Below are 23,175 nucleotides of genomic sequence, written 5' to 3'. Positions count from 1 at the left end.
ATTTGACCTCTCTCTCTTCATCTCCTAATGTGAGTCAGAAATTCTTGTTCATTCCATAGTGTAATAGTAGTCCATTTACATCCCATCCTTCCCCATCTCTCTGCTACCATATTAGTTGAAACCACCATCATCTTCTCATAGACTCCTGTAATAGCATCATAGCTGTTCTCTGCTTCTACTTCAAGTCTCTGCTTCACCTTAGCAGAATAATGTCTTTAAAGCATAACATACATGGTGACAATTACTGCACAAACCTTCCAGTGACTCCTTTTGCACTTAGCATTACCCATAACTGGGATCAACAGAAGGCCCTGCATGAACTGTCCTGAGCTTTATTTTAAAAAAATTTTATTTCAAAGACAGAGACAGGGAGAAATCTTCCTTCCACTGCTCTGCTCCTCAGAGGGCTGGGCCAGGTTGAACACAAGAGCCAGGAACTCCATCTGGAGTTCCCACATTGGGCCATCTTCAGCTGCCTTCTGGGTGTATGAACAGGGAGCTGGATAGAAAGCTGACAGCCAGGACTAACTGGTGCTCTGACATGGGAAGCCAATGTCTCAGGTAGCAGCTTAACTTACTACACTGTAATGCCAGCATCACCACAAATAAATATAAAATGTGCATCTATTTTTAAGTGTGATTTCTATGTAAACAAATCTTTGAATTAATCATCCTATCTTTCTCTTGCACTAAGACTCACTTTAGAAATCCTGACCATTCTACTGCTTTCATTTTCCCTGTGGTTGGTTCATTCTAAATTACCTATTTAGGTGTCAGTCCACATGTCATCTTTTCAACTGTACCTTTTATGGCCATGTAATTAGGTCACTCCCTGTCGCATTAGTCCGTTTTATACCTTTCAGAACATTTATCTCCAATTAAAATTCTTTGTAATTCATAATATTTTTATTGTTTTTACCCCTTCTAGACTGTCTGTAAATGTAAGGACCTTATCTTCCTTCCAGTTGATGTTAACACTGGCTGATACTTGAGTAGAAACCAACTAAGCATTTGCTGAATAAACTAATATATTCAAATCACCTGAGCATTGTTATAAAAAGACTGCCCTTTCTCTGATTTGTACACTGATTGCTAAATCTTTTTTATGCCATTTGGTCAAGACAGTTAATAATAATTATATTTTCCTGTCAGATCTAGCAGGATCTTGAAGATATATTCATTTCATTTGAATAAATTAAGCTCTGGGTTTGTTTGGCTTGGTTTGGTTTTTGGGTTTTTTTTTCTTAAATAACTCCAGCAGCACCTTTGGCCTTTGCTAAGAACATTTCCAGCTAAGGACATTTAAGTCCTAATCTTTACTGAAATTAGATGGTGGCAGTTGCTAAGCTGCCAGCTGTTAACAAGATCCCTACAGCAGGAATACAACATACAGACCTGAACGTTGTGGTCTCTGAAATCTCAGTGCTTAGATGTGTGGAAATGGACAGGTGTTGAGCAGGTTGGCAACTGAGAAAAAAATGTAAGGCTTTCTATCTCTACACCAGATGCAGATACATGATGGGACCACAGGAACATAAAGTATCTTTCAAAAATAGTGAATCCAAAACCTGATTTAATACTGTCTGCAGATTAGTCTGTTTATATCCCTCAATTCTCAGCAAATCCATTCTTTACAGAGTTATTAAGAGTGGATTGGGTTTAGGATATTAGATATTTATCATTGCTGCACTACAACTTAGGGGGTTTTCAATTTCAATATAGCAAATCATATAAGCTTGATTCAGTAACATACAAGTAAGCTTGTAAATGAAAACAAATAAAAGACAGGACTAGGTCAGACCACCTGTTTTTCTCTAACTCTCTAATATGTAGGAGCAGAGTGGAGGCCACGAGACTGCTTCTGACTGGGAGTGCAAGGAGCAGGGTGAACTGGGGGCCCAGTTGCTAGTCTTTCAGCAGCATATTTTAACTTTCAGTGCTGAGTGATACGGGCAGTTGTTTCAGGTACAGCTGTTTCTGAGTATCCTTGGTCTAAACACTGAGTAGCAAATAGTAGCTACAAGGTGTTAACATTATTCAGAAGGATTGGTCTGAATTAATACCATGGATTTATTGTAGAGCTGGCCTTAGCAATATGATTTATCATGACCTTGTAAAAGGGTAGGTATGAAGATCTAGTAGGGGTGGAGGGGAATCAAAACAATTGTGAAATTCTGTATCATTTTATGGAAATACAACAAGGACTCAGTGAGTCAGAGGATAGTACTATCAATAGTTAATGGTTTCTGGAGCCAGTATATCCCAAAAGCCAAACTGCACTTTTTCAGTTGTCTCATGGATCAGATTTCCTAATTGTCAGGTGACAGCTTTGCTGGTCGTTGGTATTTTGTTACTCTTCCATCTGTACTCTTTGTTGTAATTCAAGGCCCAATCATCTGTGAAGATTCTGGATCTGAATTGATTATATTGAAATAAACAAAATAGTGAAAGAAGTACAAGAAAATAAAACAAGTATTCTAATATTGTGTCATTTAAATGACCATGCCAGCAGAAATGGGATGATTGCTCTCAATAGCTGGAGTTTGGGGTTTTATTTTTTAAGTTCCTTTAAGTATTCTTTAAATTAGTACTTAAATTTTGATATATGTAAGCATATGAAAAAAATAATTGTGTCATTCAAAGCTAACTAGAAATACAGTATTTACAGCAAAAAAACAGCAACTAGATCTATAGTTCAAATTATATAAAGAAAGAAGTAACATTAACGTCAGCCTTTTATACTGCATGCTTTTTTTTTTTTTTTTTGTGACAGGCAGAATGGATAGTGAGAGAGAGAGAGAGAAAGGTCTTCCTTTTGCCTTTGGTTCACCCTCCAGTGGCCGCCACGGCTGGCGCACTGCAGCCGGCGCACCGCGCTGATCCGAAGGCAGGGAGCCAGGTGCTTCTCCTGGTCTCCCATGCCGGTGCAGGGCCCAAGCACTTGGGCCATCCTCCACTGCACTCCCGGGCCACAGCAGAGAGCTGGCCTGGAAGAGGAGCAACCAGGAAAGAATCCGGCACCCCGACCGGGACTAGAACCCAGTCTGCCGGGGCCTCTAGATGGAGGATTAGCCTATTGAGCCGCGGCGCCAGCCTACTGCATGCTTTTTAACAGCAAATTTTTAAAGCTGCATGTTAAATAGCAATTATCTGTTTAGCATTTTAGGTGGGTTATATATATAAAGTCTGTATCCTTTCGTACATGGCAACACAAACATATCAAGGATCTATGTAAAGAACTTTAGAAAGTCATTGTTTGAGCCGGCGCCGTGGCTCAATAGGCTAATCCTCCACCTTGCGGCGCCGGCACACCGGGTTCTAGTCCCGGTCGGGGCACCGGATTCTGTCCCGGTTGCCCCTCTTCCAGGCCAGCTCTCTGCTATGGCCAGGGAGTGCAGTGGAGGATGGCCCAGGCGCTTGGGCCCTGCACCCCATGGGAGACCAGGAAAAGCACCTGGATCCTGGCTCCTGCCATCGGATCAGCGAGGTGCGCCGGCTGCAGCGGCGGCCATTGGAGGGTGAACCAACGGCAAAGGAAGACCTTTCTCTCTCTCTCACTGTCCACTCTGCCTATCAAAAAAAAAAAAAATTTAAAAAAAAAAAAGAAAGTCATTGTTTAAGAGAATAATTTCTAAAATCTATTTCAGTATATATTCAGTGTCTGAAATGACATTAGATGCATTACCACTTCTTCCTTTCTTCTTCAGTTTCATATTCATTCAATAAACATCTTCAACAACATGGTCACCATGTGCTTAGTTTCTCACTAAAACTAAGGAAATAAACAGCCCATGAGAATGGGGAGTGAGAGATGGGGAAGGATATAGAGACCAAGATGTGGGGGTGAGAGTCAGCAGCCCTCACAGTCCATTCACACCATGTATGCATATGGTCCAAAGAACAGTTCAGTCACCAAACCAGTTAGGTGTCTTCATTGTGTTATAGTAACAAACTGAATCTGTCAGCCAAAATAAAGTGACTCTTTTAAGATGCAAAAAGAAGAGGGGGAAGGCTGGCGCCTTGGCCCAGTAGGTTAATCCTCTGCCTGTGGCGCCCACATCCCATATGGGCGCTGGTTCTAGTCTTGGTTGCTCCCCTTCCAGTCTAGCTCTCTGCTGTGGCCCGGGAAGGCAGTGGAGGATGGCCCAAGTGCTTGGGCCCTGCACCCACATGGGAGACCAGGAGGAAGCACCTGGCTCCTGGCTTCTGATCGGTGTAGCTCTGGCCATTTAGGCCATTTGGGGAGTGAACCACCGGAAGGAAGACCTTTCTCTCTGTCTCTCCCTCTCACTGTCTGTAACTCTACCTCTCAAATAAATAAATAAAGGAAAGAACAGGTCATCAAAGAAGGAGGTACCTTTCTCTGAAGGGAGGAGAGAACTTCCACTTTGACTATGACCTTGTCTAAATATGATCAGAGTCGGTGAACTCAAAAGGCTTCCACAGCCTTGGCAACTCATGACAAGAGCTTAGGGAGATTACTGATGCCTTAAACAAGAGTGTCAATTTGTTAAGTCAATAAAAGGAGTCACTGTGTACTTACTCCTCATGCAGGATCTCTGTCCTTAGTGTGCTGTACATTGTGATTTAATGCTATAACTAGTACTGAAACAGTGTTTTACACTTTGTGTTTCTGTGTGGGTGCAAACTGTTGAAAGCTTTACTTAATATATGCTAAATTGATTTTCTGTATATAAAGAGAATTGAAAATGAATCTTGATGTGAATGGAAGGGGAGAGGGAGCAGGAGAGGGGAGTGTTGCAGGTGGGAGGGAAGTTATGGGGGGGTGGGGTGGCGAAAGCCATTGTAATCCAAAAGCTGTGCTTTGGAAATTTATATTCATTAAATAAAAGTTAAAAAATAAAAAAATAAAAATGAAGGGAGCTACAGGGGCCCATCGTATGGCTTAGTAGGTAAGCCAGCATCCCATATGCGTGCCAGTTTGAGTCCTGGCTGCTCCATTTCCGATCCAGCTCTCTACTATGGCTTGGAAAAGCAATGGAAGATGGCCCATGTGCTTGGGCTCCTGCACGCTCATGGGAAACCTGGAAAAACCTCCTGGCTCCTGGCTTTGGATCAGCCCAGCTCTAGCCGTTGCTGCCACTTAGGGGAGTAAACCAGTGGATGGAAGATCTCTCTCCCTCTCTGTAATCCTGCCTTTGAAATAAAAATAAATAAGTTTTTAAAAAACATTTAAATGAAAAGAGAGAGAAGGACAGCTGGATAACAGGCACGCCTCGTGCTAGGTGCCCTATATCAAGTAGCTCATTTAAACAGTAATCCTGTCATGTGGAGGATGAATGAGTGGTCTCTTAAAAATATGAAACTTAACATATAGCAAAATCAGAGTAATGATAAAATTAAAATACACAACCTAATCTAAATTGGTTATAAAACATTTGGCATAAATATGAAAAATGACTCCCTTAATGAGTTACAGAAATACAAAGGAAGCAATAATTACATGTTATAAATTATTTTTTAAAAGATTTTATTTATTTGAGAGGCAGAGTTACAGAGAGGCAGGGGGAGAGACAGGTTCTTCATCTGCTTGTTCACTCCCCAGATGGCCACAACTGCTGGAGCTGGGCCAATACACTGAAGCCAGAAGCCAGGAGTCTCTTCTGCGTCTCCCACCTGGGTGCAGGGACCCAAGAACTTGGACCATCCTCCACTGCCTTCCCAGGCTGTAGTAGAGAGCCAGGACTTCAACCAGCACCCATATGGGATGTCAGCACCACAGGCAGAAGTGTAGCCTACTACGCCACAGCAACAGCCCCACAAATTATAAATTCTAAAATCTAGAATGTGTCAAAAATAGTAAATAGAGTAACAAAAATTTGGTTCCTCATATAAGCAGTCAACATTATTTGCTTAGTAAATAGAGAAAATATAAGGTCAACTATATGTTTGAAAGCTTTTTTGTTTTTTTAACTTAAGATTTTGTTATTTTTACATAACCTATTTTGATTTACATTGTAGATAGAGGCTTAATGCTTCCCTAAGAAAGATTTCAACAAGTGAAAAGTAAAAATACCATAGTTCAGTAGTAAAATAGAGAAAAGCTATACACAGCAATCAAATTTACTCATATAAAGTAAATTTTAAAGCAATCACTAAATCATTAAAACTATAATAGTATGTAATTACAACTGTCAAAACTTTTAAAGCAACTATTACAAATATAGGATGTTAAAAACCTTTACTGGTCATATAACTGAAAATAGAAAGCAAAAAACACTAGCAAAAGCAAAAAGATAAGCCAAAGTATGTCAATTTTTACAATAAATGGATTATAGCTGGACCTGTTAGGTTCTCATAGTGCAATAAAAAATGCTCTTGTCTGGTGATATAAAAGCGATTTGCCACAAACAAAAAAAATGAATAACAATGTTCATTTCACACAGTAAAATTTAAAATCAAAATATGAAACATAATGAAGAATTGTAATTGTATTTTTATTAAACACATCAGCAATTACTCATAAAACGAACTGTGGTGAATTTCTGACTAGATGCCTTAGGAAGAGCTTCACAAATGCATAATGGCTTGAATTATTTTTCAGTGATTAACAGGGGACTGGTTTGCTATTTGGGAATACAGTTGTTCTTTAGTTTCAGATGGGGAATTATGAAGCAATATGGTCTGCTGGAGTACCCAACTGGAGTGAGAGGATTTGTGTTCTGCATTCAGGATGACCTCTCCATCTGGGTGACCTTAGAAGGTCTTCCTTAAATGCTGAAGTTGACATCACAAGCTCAAGGCCCAAACATCTTATCTTTGCATATCAGTATTTCAGAGACTAATTCTGCATTTCTTTGCACTGAAGTTTGGCTCTTGGTTTAACTGTTCCTGATTTAGTGAGACTTACATATCATAACCTTCAAGTCCTTGTTGCATAAAGCTGTTCCGATTTCTGTTGGATGTTAACAGTTATTCTTTACTGATTACTCAGAGAGTACTATCAGAAAGTAAAGCTGTAATGATGAGAGACCCAACCCTATGTATACTGTCATATAGTTTGTATCTTATCTTTGTAAACTAGATTAAGAATGAAATAAAACATTTTATTGTTTCATCATGATTCTAAAAACACTGCATTTTCAGTTTACAACACCTCCCAATATTTTGTCTTTGCTTTTTGCTCTAAGTAGCTGTAAAAATAAAAAAAAAAAAAACACACAAAAAAAAAAACTACAGAAAGATCTCCCCACTTACATAAATTAGGTATTTATGAGAAGGTGAGAATGTCTTTGTAATGTGACTAATGAGTCCCTGATTTTGTTTTTCATAGATTTCAGTAGCATTTGATAGTTTTCTTATGTTATAGCTGTCCATATGTCCTGAAGGACAAGACCTGGCTCCTCTATGGCTCTTTCAAGTGTGCCTATCACATAGTGGATGCCTAAGACCTGTTACTTGGGTGAGGGAAGGAATCTGGGCTTGTGTTTATTTCCTGAGTATTTTTTAAAAATTTTTTTATTTGACAGATAGACAGTGAGAGAGAGAGAGAGAGAAAGAGAAAGAGAAAGAGAAAGAGAAAGAGAAAGAGAAAGAAAGAGAGAAAGAGAGAGGTCTTCCTTCCATTGGTTCACCCCTCAAATGGTCGCTATGGCCAGAGCTATGCCGATCCGAAGCCAGGAGCCAGGTGCTTCCTTCTGGTCTCCCATGTGGGTGCAGGGCCCAAGCACTTGGGCCATCCTCCACTGCCTTCCCGGGCCATAGCAGAGAGCTGGACTGGAAGAGGAGCAACCAGGGCTAGAACCCAGTGCCCATATGGGATGCCAGTGCCGCAGGTGGAGGATTAACCAAATGAGCCATAGAACCAGCCCTATTTCCTGAGTATTTTAAGTGGAGTGTTTGACATTTTGAATCAAATGTCATTTGTTAGGACATGTGGAAGAGGACCCATGTAAAGATATCTGAGCTGTTAGACTGTTACTTTTTTTTAACAATATAAATGTGTGGTTTGTCTTTTTATAAGATTTATTTATTTTACTTGAAAGTCAGAGCGACATAGAAAGAGGAGGAGAAGCAGAGAGAGAGAGAGAGAGAGGTCTTCCATCCACTGGTTCACTCCCCAATTAGCTGCAACAACCAGAGCTGTGCCAATCCAAACCAGGAGCCAGGAGCTTCTTCTGGGTCTACCACATGGGTGCAGGGGCCCAAGGACTTTGGCCATCTTCTACTACTGCTTTCCCAGGCCATAGCAGAGAGCTGGATAGGAAGTGGAGCAGCCAGGTCTTGAACCAGCACCCATTTGGGATGCCAGCACTGCAGGCAACAGCTTTACCCGCTAGCTATACCACAGCACTGGCCCGGTTTGTCTTTTCAAAACCAAAACAGGATATTTATTGGAGTGAAATAAATTTAACCAAGAGTGAGGCAGGGACTACTCTGTGGAAGCTACTTTATACATATTATAGAGAAACTGCATCAAAAACAACAAAATGAAAACCAAGAAAGTACTGTTACAAAAGGATTCAAAATTTGTAAGCATCTTGGAAGAAGACATAGGGGCTTATTAAATTAATAAAAAGATAGAAAATGGAATTTGAGATATAAAAATAATATTTTCCTGCTTGGGGTTCACATGAAGGAATGTATTACAATGTGTGTGAGTCCTGGCTGATGACTATCTGGAGTACCTTTTGTAGCTGGTTATTACAGCTGGTGATTGTGGACAGCGAAGGCAAACATTCTCATGCTGTTCATCTCTCTCCCAGTAGTTTCCAGATTCTTTGGTGGTGATGTGTCCAGAGTCTTTTTTTAGGTAGGTTTTTAAGACTCTTCCAAATGAGACAAGGAAATGTGAAACTTAGGAATCATTTGCACCCTACATTTTCCATGTTGATAGACATTTATAAAAGTATTACTTTGTAAAGGTCCCCTGATGTCTAATGCTTACAACTCAATTATTTGAAAGACAAATTTCACACAGTGTTTTTATATCTATCAACTAATTCCATCTTGATAGTTGTCTGTTTCCCCCCCTTTTTGGGAATATGTTGAGAAGGACTGTGTTGTCTCATATGTGTAAAGCTACACCTGTTATTCAGAAACCCTATAAAGCAAACTTGAGGGATTGACAAGGGATTTAAATATACAGTTTTGGTCAGTTATAAAGATGCTAGTAATTCTTTTTGGCCAGTATTTGAAATGCTGCACAAAATGTAATAATTGTTTTTGAAATGCATTTGTGAGCTTCAGGAAAAAAGCTTATGAGTTGACATTGTGTTTACAGGGGCTCGGGAGTGTGGGAGTACAGGGTACTGACATGGGTATTTAGGCTCTTGGCAGTTTATACTGCTCAGTCATAAAAAGAAAACAGACCCTAAGGTAGTCTTAAAGTTTCCAACAGAGATACCATAAAGATTTATGAAACAGTAACTAGGAAAATGTATCTTCTCTCAGCTTAGTAAATTTGTGTTTGGGTTTAGATTCTGAATATATAGAAAAATTAGCCCTCAAAATTTGCAACTATTATGTTATATGAAGGAATATTAAGTCCAAACTTACTTTATAAAATAGATAAGGAAATTATCTAAGTTAGGAATTAGCATTAAAAATATTCCTGGATTGGTGATAATCCTAAGGCATCTAGAAGTTAAAAAGCATTATTTGAGGGATAAGCCTTAACTTAGACTCTATCTCCACAGGTAAAAATATGCTAGATATCAGCTCACAGTCTAAAATTAGATAACTCAACTGATCATTTACATGCCTAAAGATTACCTCAATAGAGTACTACATATATAAACTATAAAATAATTGCATATAAAGGAAATTAAAAACAGTTTTAAAAATATAATGAAATTGGGGGCCAGCTATTTGGCATAGTGGGTAAAGCCACTGCCTGAAGTGCCAGAATCCCATATGGGTGCAGGTTCGAGTCCTGACTGCTCCACTTCCAATCCAGCTCTCTAATATGTCCTGGGAATGCAGTAGAAGATCACCCAAGTCTTCAGGTTCCTGCACCCACATGAGAGACCCAGAAGAAGCTCCTGGCTGCTGGCTTTGTATTGACACAGCTCCAGTCATGGCAGCCATTTGTGGAGTGAACCAGTAGATGGAAGACCTCTCCCTCTCTCTGCCTCTACCACTCTATAGCTCTGCCTTTCATATAAATAAATAAATATTTAAATATATATACATCATGAAAGAAATAATAAACAATATAAAACTATGAAAAGGGAACAAGGAGATTTGGAAAGGTGCCATGCAGAACTTCAATAACCAAAAAAAAAAAAAAATCAATGAGATTAGAACCTTATTAGGCTACATAATAATAGAGCAGACATATTTAAGGGGAAATTACTAATATAATTAATAACGGGCTATGATTTATAATAAAAGGAAGTTACTTAATTATCTGCAGGGACAAATGAATAAACATAAACAGAAGATACAGGAGAAAAATTCCAAAAGTGTAGGATTATTTCTGATAGAATTTAACAGTAAAAAGGAAAAATGGACAGAAGCAAAATGTAAAAACATGATGTGAAAGATTCTAAGATTGATATAGTCATGAAGTATCACATACCATAAAGTAGATGTAGAGATTCTCAACAAAATACTAACACTTTGAATAAAAACCACATCAAAAAGGTCGTACATGTGGGATTTATCCCAGGAATGCAAGGGTGGTTTAACATTTGCACATCAATAACTGTCAGAAATCACAGCAACAGAATGAACAACAAAACCTGTATCTCAATAGATACAGAGAAAGTTAGATAAGATTCAACACTCCTTCATGATAAAAAAAAAATCCACAAGTTAGATATATAGAGAGAATACCTCAAAATTATAATGACTATCCATGACAAATCAATAGCCAGTCATATGGAATGGAGAAAGGCTGAAAGTATTTCCCCTCTAATCTAGAACAAGACAAGGATGTCCACTTTCCCCATTCTTATTTAGTAAAGTAACTGGAATTTTATCAAGAACAGTTAGGGAGGAGAAAGAATGAAAGAGCATCAAAATTGGAAAAGAGGGAGTTAAATTATCCATGTTTGCATAAGACCTTTTAGGAAAAACCTAAAGGCTCCACCAAAAAGCTGTTAGAATTGATAAACCAATTCAGTAAAGTTGCAAAATAAACAGAAAAAAAAAACAATAGCTTTTTTATACACTAATGATCTCACTGAAAGATAATTAAGAAAGAAATCCCATTCTCATTAGCCACAAAAAATCAAATATTTATGAATAAATTTAACCAAAGAAGGGAAAGATCTATATAATGAAAATTATCAAATATTGATGAAAGAAATCATCAAGAACACAAAAAAATGCAAAGATGTTCCTTGCTCATGGATTGGAAGAATCATTATCATTAAAATGTCTATACTACCTAAAACAATCTATAGATTTGATGCAATCTTTATCAAAGTACCAATTCATTGCAGAATCAGAAAAAATTCATATGGAATCACAAAAGACCCAGAAAAGCCAAGGTGGTCCTGAGCAAGAAAAATTGAGTTGGAGGCTTCACAATACCCGATTTCATAATATACTACAAAACTATAGTACTTAAAACCACATGGTGCTGGCATAAAAACTGTTAATTAGATCAGTGGAACAGAACAGAGAGCCCAGCAATTAATTCACATTTATACAGCCAGGGGATTTTTAACAGAAGTGCTCAGATCATACAGTGGAGTAAGAATAATGTCTTCCAACGAGTGGTACTGCCAAAATTGGATGTATATATACAGAAGAATGAAATTAGATCCATACCTCTTACCACATATAAAAATCAACTCCAGACCTAAATTTAAGACCTGAGACTATGAAGATGCTAGAAGAAAATGTAGTGAAAGTACTCCAAGACATTGGTGTAAGGGATGACTTCTTGGGCAAGACCCACAAAGCACACGCAACAAAAGCAAAACTAAACAAATGGGATTATATCAAACTCAGAATCTGCACAGCAAAATTAACTTATGATCAGTAGAGTGAAGTGACATCCAACAGAATGGGAAAAAATATTTGTGAGTTACCTATCCAACAAAGATTAACATCCAGAATATATCAACAACAACAAAAACCAATATAATTGCTTTCAGTCTTTTGGCTAAGAACAAGTGTATAAATGAATAAAGGACCTCAATAGGCAGTTCTCAGAGGAAATACAAATGGCCAAGAAGTATATGAAAAAAATGCTCAATGTTACTAGCCGTAAAGGAAATGCAAATCAAAGCCACAACAAGTTATCACCCCCACCCCTGTCTGAATGGCTAATATCCAAAATACAGACAGTAACAAATTCTGGAGAGAGTGTGCAGAAAGGAGAACACTTATACACTCTTGGTGGGAACATAAATTAGTGCAACCACTGGAAAACCGTATTGAGATTTCCTTTTTGTGTGTGTGTGTGTATCTTTGTTTCAGTTTGTTTATTTCTTCTCTAATATTAATAATTTCTTTCTTTTTTTAACTTTTATTTAATGAATATAAATTTCCAAAGTACAGCTTATGGATTACAATGGCTTCCCCCGCCATAACTTCCCTCCCACCTGCAACCCTCCCCTTTCCCACTCCCTCTCCCCTTCCATTCACATCATGATTCATTTTTGATTCTCTTTATATACAGAAGATCAGTTTAGCATACATTAAGTAAAGATTTCAACAGTTTGCTCCCACACAGAAACATAAAGTGAAAAATCCTGTTTGAGTACTAGTTATAGCATTAAATCTCAATGTACAGCACACTAAGGACAAAGATCCTACATGAGGAGTAAGTGCACAGTGACTCCTGTTGTTGACTTAACAAATTGACACTCTTGTTTATGGCATCAGTAATCACCCTAGGCTCTTGTCATGAGCTGCCAAGGCTATGGAAGCCCCCGGAGTTCACCGACTCTGATCATATTTAGACAAGGCCATAGTCAAAGTGGAAGTTCTCTCCTCCCTTCAGAGAAAGGTACCTCCTTCTTTGATGACCCGTTCTTTCCACTGGGATCTCACATGCGGAGATCTTTCATTTAGGTTTTTTTTTTTTTTTTAAATTTGGTGATCCAAGCTTTTTTTTTAACTTGTATTTAATGAATATAAATTTCCAAAGCACAGCTTATGGATTACAATGGCTCCCCCCCACCATAACTTCCCTCCCACTCGCACCCCTCCCCTCTCCCGCTCCCTCTTCCCTTCCATTCACATCAAGATTCATTTTTTATTCTCTTTAAATACAGAAGATCAATTTAGCATATATTAAGTAAAGATTTCAACAGTTTGTATCCACATAGAAACACAAAGTGACAAATATTGCTTGAGACTAGTTATAGCATTAAATCACAATGTACAGCACATTAAGGACAGAGATCCTACATGAGGAGTGACTCCTGTTGTTGACTTAACAAATTGACACTCTTGTTTAAGGCATCAGTAATCTCCCTAGGCTCTTGTCATGAGTTTCCAAGGCTGTGGAAGCCTTTTGAGTTCACCGACTCTGATCATATTTAGACAAGGTCGTAGTCCAAGTGGAAGTTCTCTCCTCCCTTCAGAGAAAGGTACCTCCTTCTTTGATGACCTGTTCTTTCCACTGGATCCAAGCTTTTTTACTGTAATATAAATTTAAAATGTTATCTCAAAAGCTAAAAAAAAAATGGAGAGGGAAGGAATGTGGAAGGATGGGAATATCATTATAGAATTGTCTCTATGAACTATATTGAATCTGTTAAAAACCAGTTAAATTTTTTAAAAATTAAAAATAAAGAAGAGATTAACCAGGATAAAACATGTAACACCTAGAAATTTCACAACAAATCTACAACATAACAAAAGTTCGGAGAACATTAAGAACTACCAGAGATAAAAGCACAGATTAACTACAAAGGAACTTGGGCCGGCACCACGGCTCACTTGGCTAATCCTCCGCCTGCGGTGCCAGTACTCCAGGTTCTAGTCCCAGTTGGTGCACGGTTCTGTCCCGGTTGCTCCTCTTCCAGTCCAGCTCTCTGCTGTGACCCGGGAAGGCAGTGGAGGATAGCCCAAGTGCTTGGGCCCTGCACCCGCATGGGAGACCAGGAGGAAGCTCCTGGCTTCAGATCGGCGCAGCGTGCTGGCCATAGAGGCCATTTGGGGGGTGAACCAACGGAAGGAAGACCTTTCTCTCTGTCTCTCTCTCTCTCTCTCTCTCTAACTCTGCCTGTCCAAAAAAAAGGGGGAGGGGGACCGTGTAATTGGACTTTAATCAGACTTTTTAGCCTGATATTTAAGTCTTCTGACAATAGAATGTGTCTTCAAAGTGGGGATAGGATTGCTAGGCTAAAATTCTGAATCAGCAGCTGAACTGTCTGTCGTGAGTCAAGACAGATTAATGACGTATTTCCAAATAAAAACCCATTCTTATGGATTTAACAGGATTGGGTCCCAGGCTCATGCAGATATTTATACCCCAAATGCTTATATTAACATCTGATGAGATAAGGGAGGAGACTTGATCTAATTGCGGCACCTGAGAGAGAGGTCTAATGGAAGGTCTTTAAGTCATGGGCGCTTGCCCTTGGAAGAAAGTTCTTGCCAGAAGATTGTTTTCTGTGTCTGGTTTCTGGCTCACGTGTCCTCCCTGCTCTACACTTGCTCCACCACTGCCAGCCTCCATCAGCCCAACTACGGGGGCCACTCGTTCATGGGCTGTCAACCTCCAAGCTATAGAAAGGAATACACCACCTTCTCGCCTCAGTTCCCTCTCTCAGCTGTTTTAGGTAAGGTTGCAGAAAGCTGAGTAATATGCTGAGTGGAAAGGTTTTTATTAAAGGAAGAAAAAAATGAACTCAGAGTGATGGAATGCATTTCTAGAAGCAGCAGCCAACAAACATGTACACAGAAGGGCAAATACAAGGAAATACTGACTAGAAGATCATCTGTTGTAATGATGACTATATTATTGACTGCTAATATACTAAATACTACTTAAAGTAGAACTCATCTGATAAAGACACAGAAAGACAAAGACTGGCTTACAAAATTAAAGCTCATGATGGGAGTGCAACGTTGAAAGTTTCCTGTATTTTGGAGGACACTTGGAAAACAATTTAGAATTTGAGAGATCACTTGAAGAACAGAAGTATAATGTATAGTTCCTACATTATTGAGGGAAGGGAGAGATTTTTAGTATTTAAGAGGAACAGAACATAAGAGAAGAAAGTGTAAAAAAAAAGTAGAAAGGGCAAAACAAGACAGGAAAAAGTCCAAATATTTCTTTCAATACAACTGTGCTTTACTTACATTCCTATATTTAAAAATGCCACTTATTTATGGGAATCTAAAATAAACAGAACACAGGGACTGGTGTTGCGGAATAGCAGTTAAGTCACTACTTGCCACACCAGCATCCCACATAGAGTGCCGATTCGAGTCTCAGCTGTTCTTCTTCCAATCCAGTTGTCTGTTAATGTACCTGGGAAGGCAGAGGAAGATGGACCAACTATCTGGACCCCTGCCACCCATGTGGGAAACCAGGATGCAGCTCCTGGGTCTTGGCTTCTGGCTTCTGACTTCTGCCTGGCCCAGCCCAGACTGTTGGAACCATTTGGGGAGTGAACTGGTGAATCGAGGATCTCTCTCAGTGTGTCTTTACCTGTCTCTCTGTCACTCTACCTTTCAAATAAATAAATAAACCCTTTTTTTTAAAAAGTATCTAAAATAAAGAGAACAGAGTAATTGAAACTGAACAGATGAAAAACACATTTAACAGGCATATACTAAACAAACAAAATGTCGCGTAATTCTGAATATCCAAGAGTGTTAGACGTTTTAAAATTTTTTCATTATGTATATAAATGGAGCAATTTACTAGAAAGATAGAACAGTACAAGGGAGATGTAACAATCTCAGGTACAAGTATCTTAAAATATAAATCAACATTTCAGAGAATTGCATGGAGAATTCATAGGTATACAATCTTAATTGGAGGTTTTGCATATGTCACAATACAATAAAGGGAATATTAAGAAGATGTAAAATATTTGACTATGCAGTCAGTAAATTTTGTCTAATATATACGACTAAACAATATTAATTGCAAAATATACTTCTAAGCAAATATAGAATGTTATTAAAACTGGTCATATGCTACACAGCAGAACAGGTCTCAAAAAAATACCAGGATTTAGAATCATTCTGATCATATTGGAGTGAGTTTAAGATGCAATAACAAAATATAACCACAAGTCCAAAATTAAAAGCATAATTCTAAGTAGCTCAAATGTAAATAATGAGTATCAAAAATGAGAATTATTCAGAACTGAACTAATAAAAATGCTACATATAACTCGGAAGATGAGGCTGATGTGAGCTTGGAATGAACTTAAGTGCATATATTAAAAATGAATAAAAACTGAAAATGAATATGCTATTTTTTTAATTTATTTTTATTTGACAGGTAGAGTTACAGACAGATTGAGAGACAGAGAGAAAGGTCTTCCTTCCATTGGTTCACTCCCCAAATGGCCACTATAACCAGCATTGCGCTGATCTAAAGCCAGGAGCTTCCTGGTCTCCCATGGGGTGCAGGGGCCCAAGCACTTGGGCCATCCTCCGTTGACCTCCTGGGCCACAGCAGAGACTGGACTGGAAGAGGAGCAACTGGGACTAGAACCTGGCACCCATATGGGATGCTGGCATTGTAGGCAGAGGATTAACCAAGCAAGCCACGGCGCCAGCCCCTAATATGCTAGTTTTTAAAATCATCAAAGAGAGGCCGGCGCCGCGACTCACTAGGCTAATCCTCCGCCTTGCAGCGCCGGCACACCGGGTTCTAGTCCTGGTCGGGGCGCCGGATTCTGTCCCGGTTGTCCCTCTTCCAGGCCAGCTCTCTGCTGTGGCCCAGGAGTGCAGTGGAGGATGGCCCAAGTGCTTGGACCCTGCACCCCATGGGAGACCAGGAGAAGCACCTGGCTCCTGCCTTCGGATCAGCGCGGTGCCATCCACGGCGGCCATTGGAGGGTGAACCAACAGCAAAGGAAGACCTTTCTCTCTGTCTCTCTCTCTCTCTCACTATCTACTCTGCCTGTCAAAAAAATAAAAAATAAAATAAATTTTAAAAAATCATCAAAGAGATAAATCTAAGAAAAATAAGGAGATACAAATGGCAGAAATTAAGGAAATAAACAGTACAAAAGATTGGCAAAATGCAAAGATGTTCTTTGAAAGCTCTCAAAAGGTAACTAAACCTCTGGCAAAATTAATGATGGAGAATGGTATGAATGACCAAATAATATACTTTTTATTGAATAAATTTTCAGAAAAGGAAATCCCAAATGATTACTAAACAAAAAGGGAAATTTTCGCCCTGTTACAATGGGAATTATAAAATCAAATGACAGTGAGATACCATTTTCTACCCATCAACATTGGCAAAAAAGAAAAAGGCTCAAAATGCCAGCCTTGGCATGTTACATGAGAGGCTATCTTATAACACAGGCATATGTATACATTGGGATGCAGATTGGCAATATCTGGGAAAGATAAAGGTATGAATGACCTAGAAACCCCAGTCATTGGTGTATTCCTACAATAGTAGGTCTCATGCATGTCAGCCGGAAAACTTACGTAAGAATGTCCTTTGTAGGGTCAGTAACTGGAGACCATTTGGGGTAGTATGGCCATTCAAGTAAAATTACGTGTGTGTGTGTGTGTGTGTATATACACACACATATAGTACATATATATGTACTATATATATATGTATATATATATGATCAATATCAGAAACATGGTGAACTTTGGGGTAAAATAAGTTGCAGAAGAATACTTATGATCCATTTAAATAGTTTTAAAACAAGTAAAAGTATTTATTATTTCACTTATATATAAGTTTTAAAATGTGTGTAAGTGATAAACACGGCACACCAGGTTCTAGTCCCGGTCGGGGTGCCAGATTCTGTCCCGGTTGCCCCTCTTGCAGGCCAGCTCTCTGCTGTGGCCAGGGAGTGCAGTGGAGGATGGCCCAAGTGCTTGGGCCCTACACCCCATGGGAGACCAGGATAAGTACCTGGCTCCTGCCATCGGATCAGCGCGGTACGCCGGGCACAGCGCGCTGGCCGCGCTGGCCGTTGGAGGGTGAACCAACGGAAAAGGAAGACCTTTCTCTCTGTCTCTCTCTCACTATCCACTCTGCCTGTCAAAAAAAAAAAAATATATATATATATATATATATATATTGAAGAGTTTGTTCTACAAAGCTGGATGGTGGCCTGGGACCAGCACTGTGGCTCAGTGGGTTAAAGCCCTGGCCTTAAGCACCAGCATTGCATATGGGTGCCAGTTCGAAACCCGGCTACTCCACTTCCAATCCAGCACTCTGCTATGGCCTGGGATAGCAGTGGAAGATAGCCCAAGTCCTTGAGCCCCTGCACCAGCACCAGTGTGGGAGACCCGGAAGAAGCTCTTGGTTCCTGGCTTAGGATTGGCGTAGCTCCAGCCATTGTGGCCAATTGGGAAGTGAACCATCAGATCGAAGACCTCTCTCTGCGTCTCCTTCTCTCTCTCTGTATCTCTGACTTTCAAATAAATAAATATTTAAAAAAAAAAAACTGGATGGCCAATAAATACATGTTAGTGTGTAAGTATTGCACTTTTCTTTACACCTGAAATATTTCATAATATATTTAAGATATATTAGTCTTAGGGTACACTAAGTGGCACTTTGATCTAAGTGACTGTCTTTAAGAGAATGGGTTTCTCTTTTGGAGCAAATAATAGAAATGTAATGTTTCTGTTTATCATTTATTAACTTTACTTCCACTCCTGCTCCCCAAAACAACCTTCCCACACAGGCATACGACTTACTTTAGGTAATAATAATAAACCTCCCATAGAGATTTATTGACATTGACAATCTGCAAGAAAGAGAAGGAAACTTAAGTGTAGCAAGAACCACACATGTCGTAAGATGTTGGCCTCCGCACCCCTCCCCAGTAAAACATAATGTTTTTATTTTTCAAAATGGAAATGCCTTTATTCTTGTTGCTTCTTAAAAAGTAATTCTTTTCCTTTGAAAACAAAAACTCAAGGGACACAAAAATAATTTTAAATAACTTGTAATTTTATAACCCAATAATCTTTGTAACTATCTTAATAAATGTGTCCTTCTATTCATACACATGTAGAGTATTTACCCATAGTAGTATAGGCTACATTTTTGGTTTTTTTTTGCACACTCTTATAATTAGTCTTACAAATAGTTCAGTGATAAGAACAAAATCTGTCACATTTCTTTTAATGGCACAAAGTATCACACTGCATGACCATGTCATAAAATATTGGAACCACTTTTGTTTTTCCAGGGTTTTCTTATATGCACCACTGCAGTGAGGATGTAGCACATACACCCTTCAGTACTCACCTCGTGGTTTCCTTGGCATCAAAACCTAGAAGGAGGTTTTCTGTATTCAAATAATAAAATAGTAAGGATTTTGCTGCAGTGCAGTCAGTTCTCCAGAGAGACCAACAGGGGTGGAAACTCAGCCAGGAATGGATACTGCAGTCTTGAGGCAAAATCTCTTCTCTAGCAAACCCCAGATTTTGCTCGTGAGACCTGCAGCATGCCAAGTCAGCTGGTTGTAGAGTCAGTCATATCTGCAAAATACTTCACAGCAACACCTAGATTCTTGTTTGATTAAATAACTGTGTTACTGCCTAGGCAGATTGGCAGGTCATGCGTAAATAGACCACAGGACCTACTTTCAGATGGCTGTGCAGACAGTCTGCACCAGTTCCCATTCCTTGACAAGTCTGTGAGAACCTGCATTTCTTCACATGCTCACCAGTACGGTGAGGAAGGTTGCATCCAGAACTGTGCAGTGTAACTGCCCTAACAGTCATGTTCACCACTCTGTGCCTTTCAAAGCCAGAAATGCAGAGTCAGCTGCATTTTGGCATTTGGGCATTTGGCCAGCAGCTAAGGTGCTGGTTGGGATGCCCACATTCTGTGTCAGACTGCCTGGGAAGGAGTCCCGGCTGTGCTCCTGATTCCACCTTCCCGCTGAAGCAAACTTTGGAAGACAGCAGTGATGACTTGAGTACCTGAGTCCTTGCCACCCCTGTGGGAGACCTGGATTGAGTCCTGGCCTCTAATGAGTGAACCACCAGATAGGAGTTTGTTTGCTCACTCACTCCTCTCTCCCCCTCCCTCCCTCCTTTCCCTGAAAGAACAAAAAAAAAATGAATCTCTTCTTTCCACAAAAAGAGCAAGTTGATTTCTCCATCATAGACATTCACTTCCTCAAAGCCATTTTCCAGCCTGGGTTACAAAGAATGGATCGAAAAATAAAAGAGGGAGCAGTCATCCTTTGTTTATATTTCTAGTATGTATTCTGGATTTCCCTTGTTGATCTCTGCTTTTTTTGTTTCTGATGTCAGTTCTTTGTTGAACATGTTTTATACATTCTCATAATCTGGGTTTTGCCCTTGATACTTGCCTTATGGTGCCCTTTAATGAAGAGAATTTCTTAATTTTAATGTAATCTGTATCATTGCTTTACATAATTAGTTCTGTAATTCTGTGAGGTTCACTTAAATTCATCGTTGTCTATTGTCTGTGTTTCCTTAGTTACATTTTGTGTTTTCAAAAGAAAATAATAAACATCAGCCATACTGTTTTCCATTCAATCCTGTGTCATTGAATACATTGCAATTTGGATTTTTTTATCTTTTTTTTTATTTAGTAAGTATAAATTTTCAAAGTACAGTTAATGGATTACAATGCCCCCCCCCCATAATTTCCCTCCCACTCACACCCCTCCCATCTCCCCCGCTTCTTCTCCCATTCCATTCACATCAAGATTCATTTTTAATTATCTTTATATACAGAAGATCAATTCAGTATATATTAAGTAAAGATTTCATCAGTTTGCACCCACACAGAAACACAAAGTGTAAAATACTGTTTCAGTACTAGTTATAGCATTACTTCACATTGGACAACACACTAAGGACAGATCCCACATGAGAAGTAAGTACACAGTGACTCCTGTTGTTGACTTAACAATTTGACATTGTTGTTTATGGAGTCAGTAATCTCCCTAGGCTCTAGTCATGAGTTGCCAAGGCTATGGAAGCCTTTTGAGTTCTCCGACTTCGATCTTATTCTGACAGGGTCATAGTCAAAATGGCAATTTGCATATTTATTAATCCACAAACAATTATTTCCTGCTGCTGGGAAAAGCACCTCAGTTCCTTGTAAGATTTTCTAAGAGTATATCTATGGTAGCATTCCATACTCTTTGCCACATATCTATGTGTGTTCTCAAGCCAAGAGAGTGATGGCACCTTCTGACTGTAGCCAAAGCATTTTGTCCAAAGGTGGACTGGGGACTCAAGCATTTTGTCCAAAGATGAACTGGGATGATGACTGCACAGCTTTGACATGAAGGTCCTAGCACTAGAAAACATTGTCAAGGCCCGCATAGGAGGATCTTGGTGCTGGTGGTGTCACCAGTGACATAAAACTTACTCCAGCCTGCCCTTTTTGTGACTTTGGTTACAAGGAACAAGTTATATTAAGATCATTTTTACTTTGTTTAGAAGTCTTGAAATCAGTGTACATGGAAATGTTGCTGTGTGCAGCATGGCAGGTTGTCATGTTAACCTGGAAGAGGGACAATGTTGCAATGATTAAGGAAACAGACCCAGATTAGAGATTCTAACGTGGGGAAACCAGAGGAGAGTCTGTCCACTGCCAAAGGTGGAGACAGAGGCAGAGGTCCAGATGTCTGGTTACTCCAAGTTTTTATTATGAACGGTGATTTGAGTGATTTATCATAAAAAATGTGCAATTTTGTGAGAGCAAGATTTCGTGATGAAGGAGTTTAAACATAGTGAAATAGGGAACAACGGGGAATTTCAGTGCTGGTAGGAAGGACTTGTTTGCTTTGAAGCTAGGATTAAGAGAACAATCAGAATGTGGAGGAACCTTAATGGGGACTAATTATTAACTGGGGCCACTGTCCTGCTGTCCCACTTGCTGTTTACCAGAGCCCACAGCATTTCCTTAGCTGCTTCAGCATCACATCAAATGACCTTTGCTATTAACATAACTTGACCAATCACCTTTGCAATCTGTCCAGGCGTGCCTTCCGCAGATTTCAGGCCCTGCAGTGCTCCCCTACAAATGTGATTTTGTGATTATGTAAATTTGGAAATGCTGCTAATCTGTCTCCCTCTTGGTATGTTAGCATATTAGAGGACAAAGGAAGCCCTCAAGTCAAAGATTGTTCAAAGTTTGTTCAGCCTGATGATTCCAAACTTAATTTTAACATGAATACTTGGCCAGCAAATGATTGATTTGGGATATGCCAGTTCCTAGGCATTTAAGAACTGCAGTTGACACGTGAAAGTTGTTTTGACTTTAAAGCTAGGTTTGGGAAAATGCCAAAATTTAATAATTTATATGCAAATTGTGTTCTATTTGGGAAAATTTTTCTGAAAAAGAAACACCTAAAATTTAAATTTGATGATGAATTTTATGAATTGAATGTGAATTTAATCTGCAAACTGTTCTTTTCCTGAGCAGGTGAGCCAGTACACCTTTGCTATGTGCAGTTACAGAGAAAAAAAATCAGAACCACAAGAATTAATGCAGCTTGAGGGATACACTGTGGACTATACAGATCCGCACCCAGGTAATTTTAAGCTTAATCATTTTTCCTGCCATGCATGGAATTCTTAGAAATTTCCTGTTTCTTTTCAGTATTTCAAACTCCGCTATATGAATAGGATGCATATATTTCCTAAATACCTGGATAAGACTATGAGGTTCAATTTATGTGGTTTTGAGGGATGTTATTTTTAGCCATAATTCATCATCTAAAATATGTAAGAGGTACTGTAATTGAAAAAAATAGGCAAAATACTAGTAATTCTTACAGAAAGTTATTTATTGGAAAATAAAAATTACAATAGAAACAGAGAAGGAAAGGCAAATGAATTATTATATATTGTATTGTGATAATTTTCTCCTCAATCACTTATTCTTGTACTTCTCTCCTTCTCTCCATATTCATGCAAATTGAACATTCCTAATCTGGAATCTGAAATGCTCTAAAATCTGTAACCTTTTCAGTGCCAGCATAACCCAAAAGTGCAAAATTCCATACCTGACCTCATGTGACAAGTTACAGTCAAATACATGTGTACTAAAACTGTTGTGTCAAATTAACATCAGGC

At 39.1% G+C, this 23,175-nt stretch overlaps 1 protein-coding gene across 11 annotated transcripts in view; it reads left to right on the top strand.

Annotated features, from left to right (window-relative positions):
* CADPS2 (calcium dependent secretion activator 2) overlaps positions 1–23,175 on the top strand; it is a 665,654-nt gene that overhangs the window by 430,810 nt on the left and 211,669 nt on the right. For all 11 annotated transcript variants that reach the window (XM_051849752.2, XM_070071264.1, XM_008258272.4 and 8 more), the window contains one exon: positions 22,523–22,631. In XM_051849752.2, the coding sequence (XP_051705712.2) occupies positions 22,523–22,631 (109 nt within the window). The remainder of the gene's footprint in view (positions 1–22,522; positions 22,632–23,175) is intronic.

This window comes from Oryctolagus cuniculus, chromosome 3 (genome assembly GCF_964237555.1).
Source record: "Oryctolagus cuniculus chromosome 3, mOryCun1.1, whole genome shotgun sequence".
Classification (NCBI taxonomy): Eukaryota; Metazoa; Chordata; class Mammalia; order Lagomorpha; family Leporidae; genus Oryctolagus; species Oryctolagus cuniculus.
The sequence above is the reverse complement of the archived record's forward strand: the minus strand, read 5'-3'. Positions and strand labels throughout refer to the sequence as shown.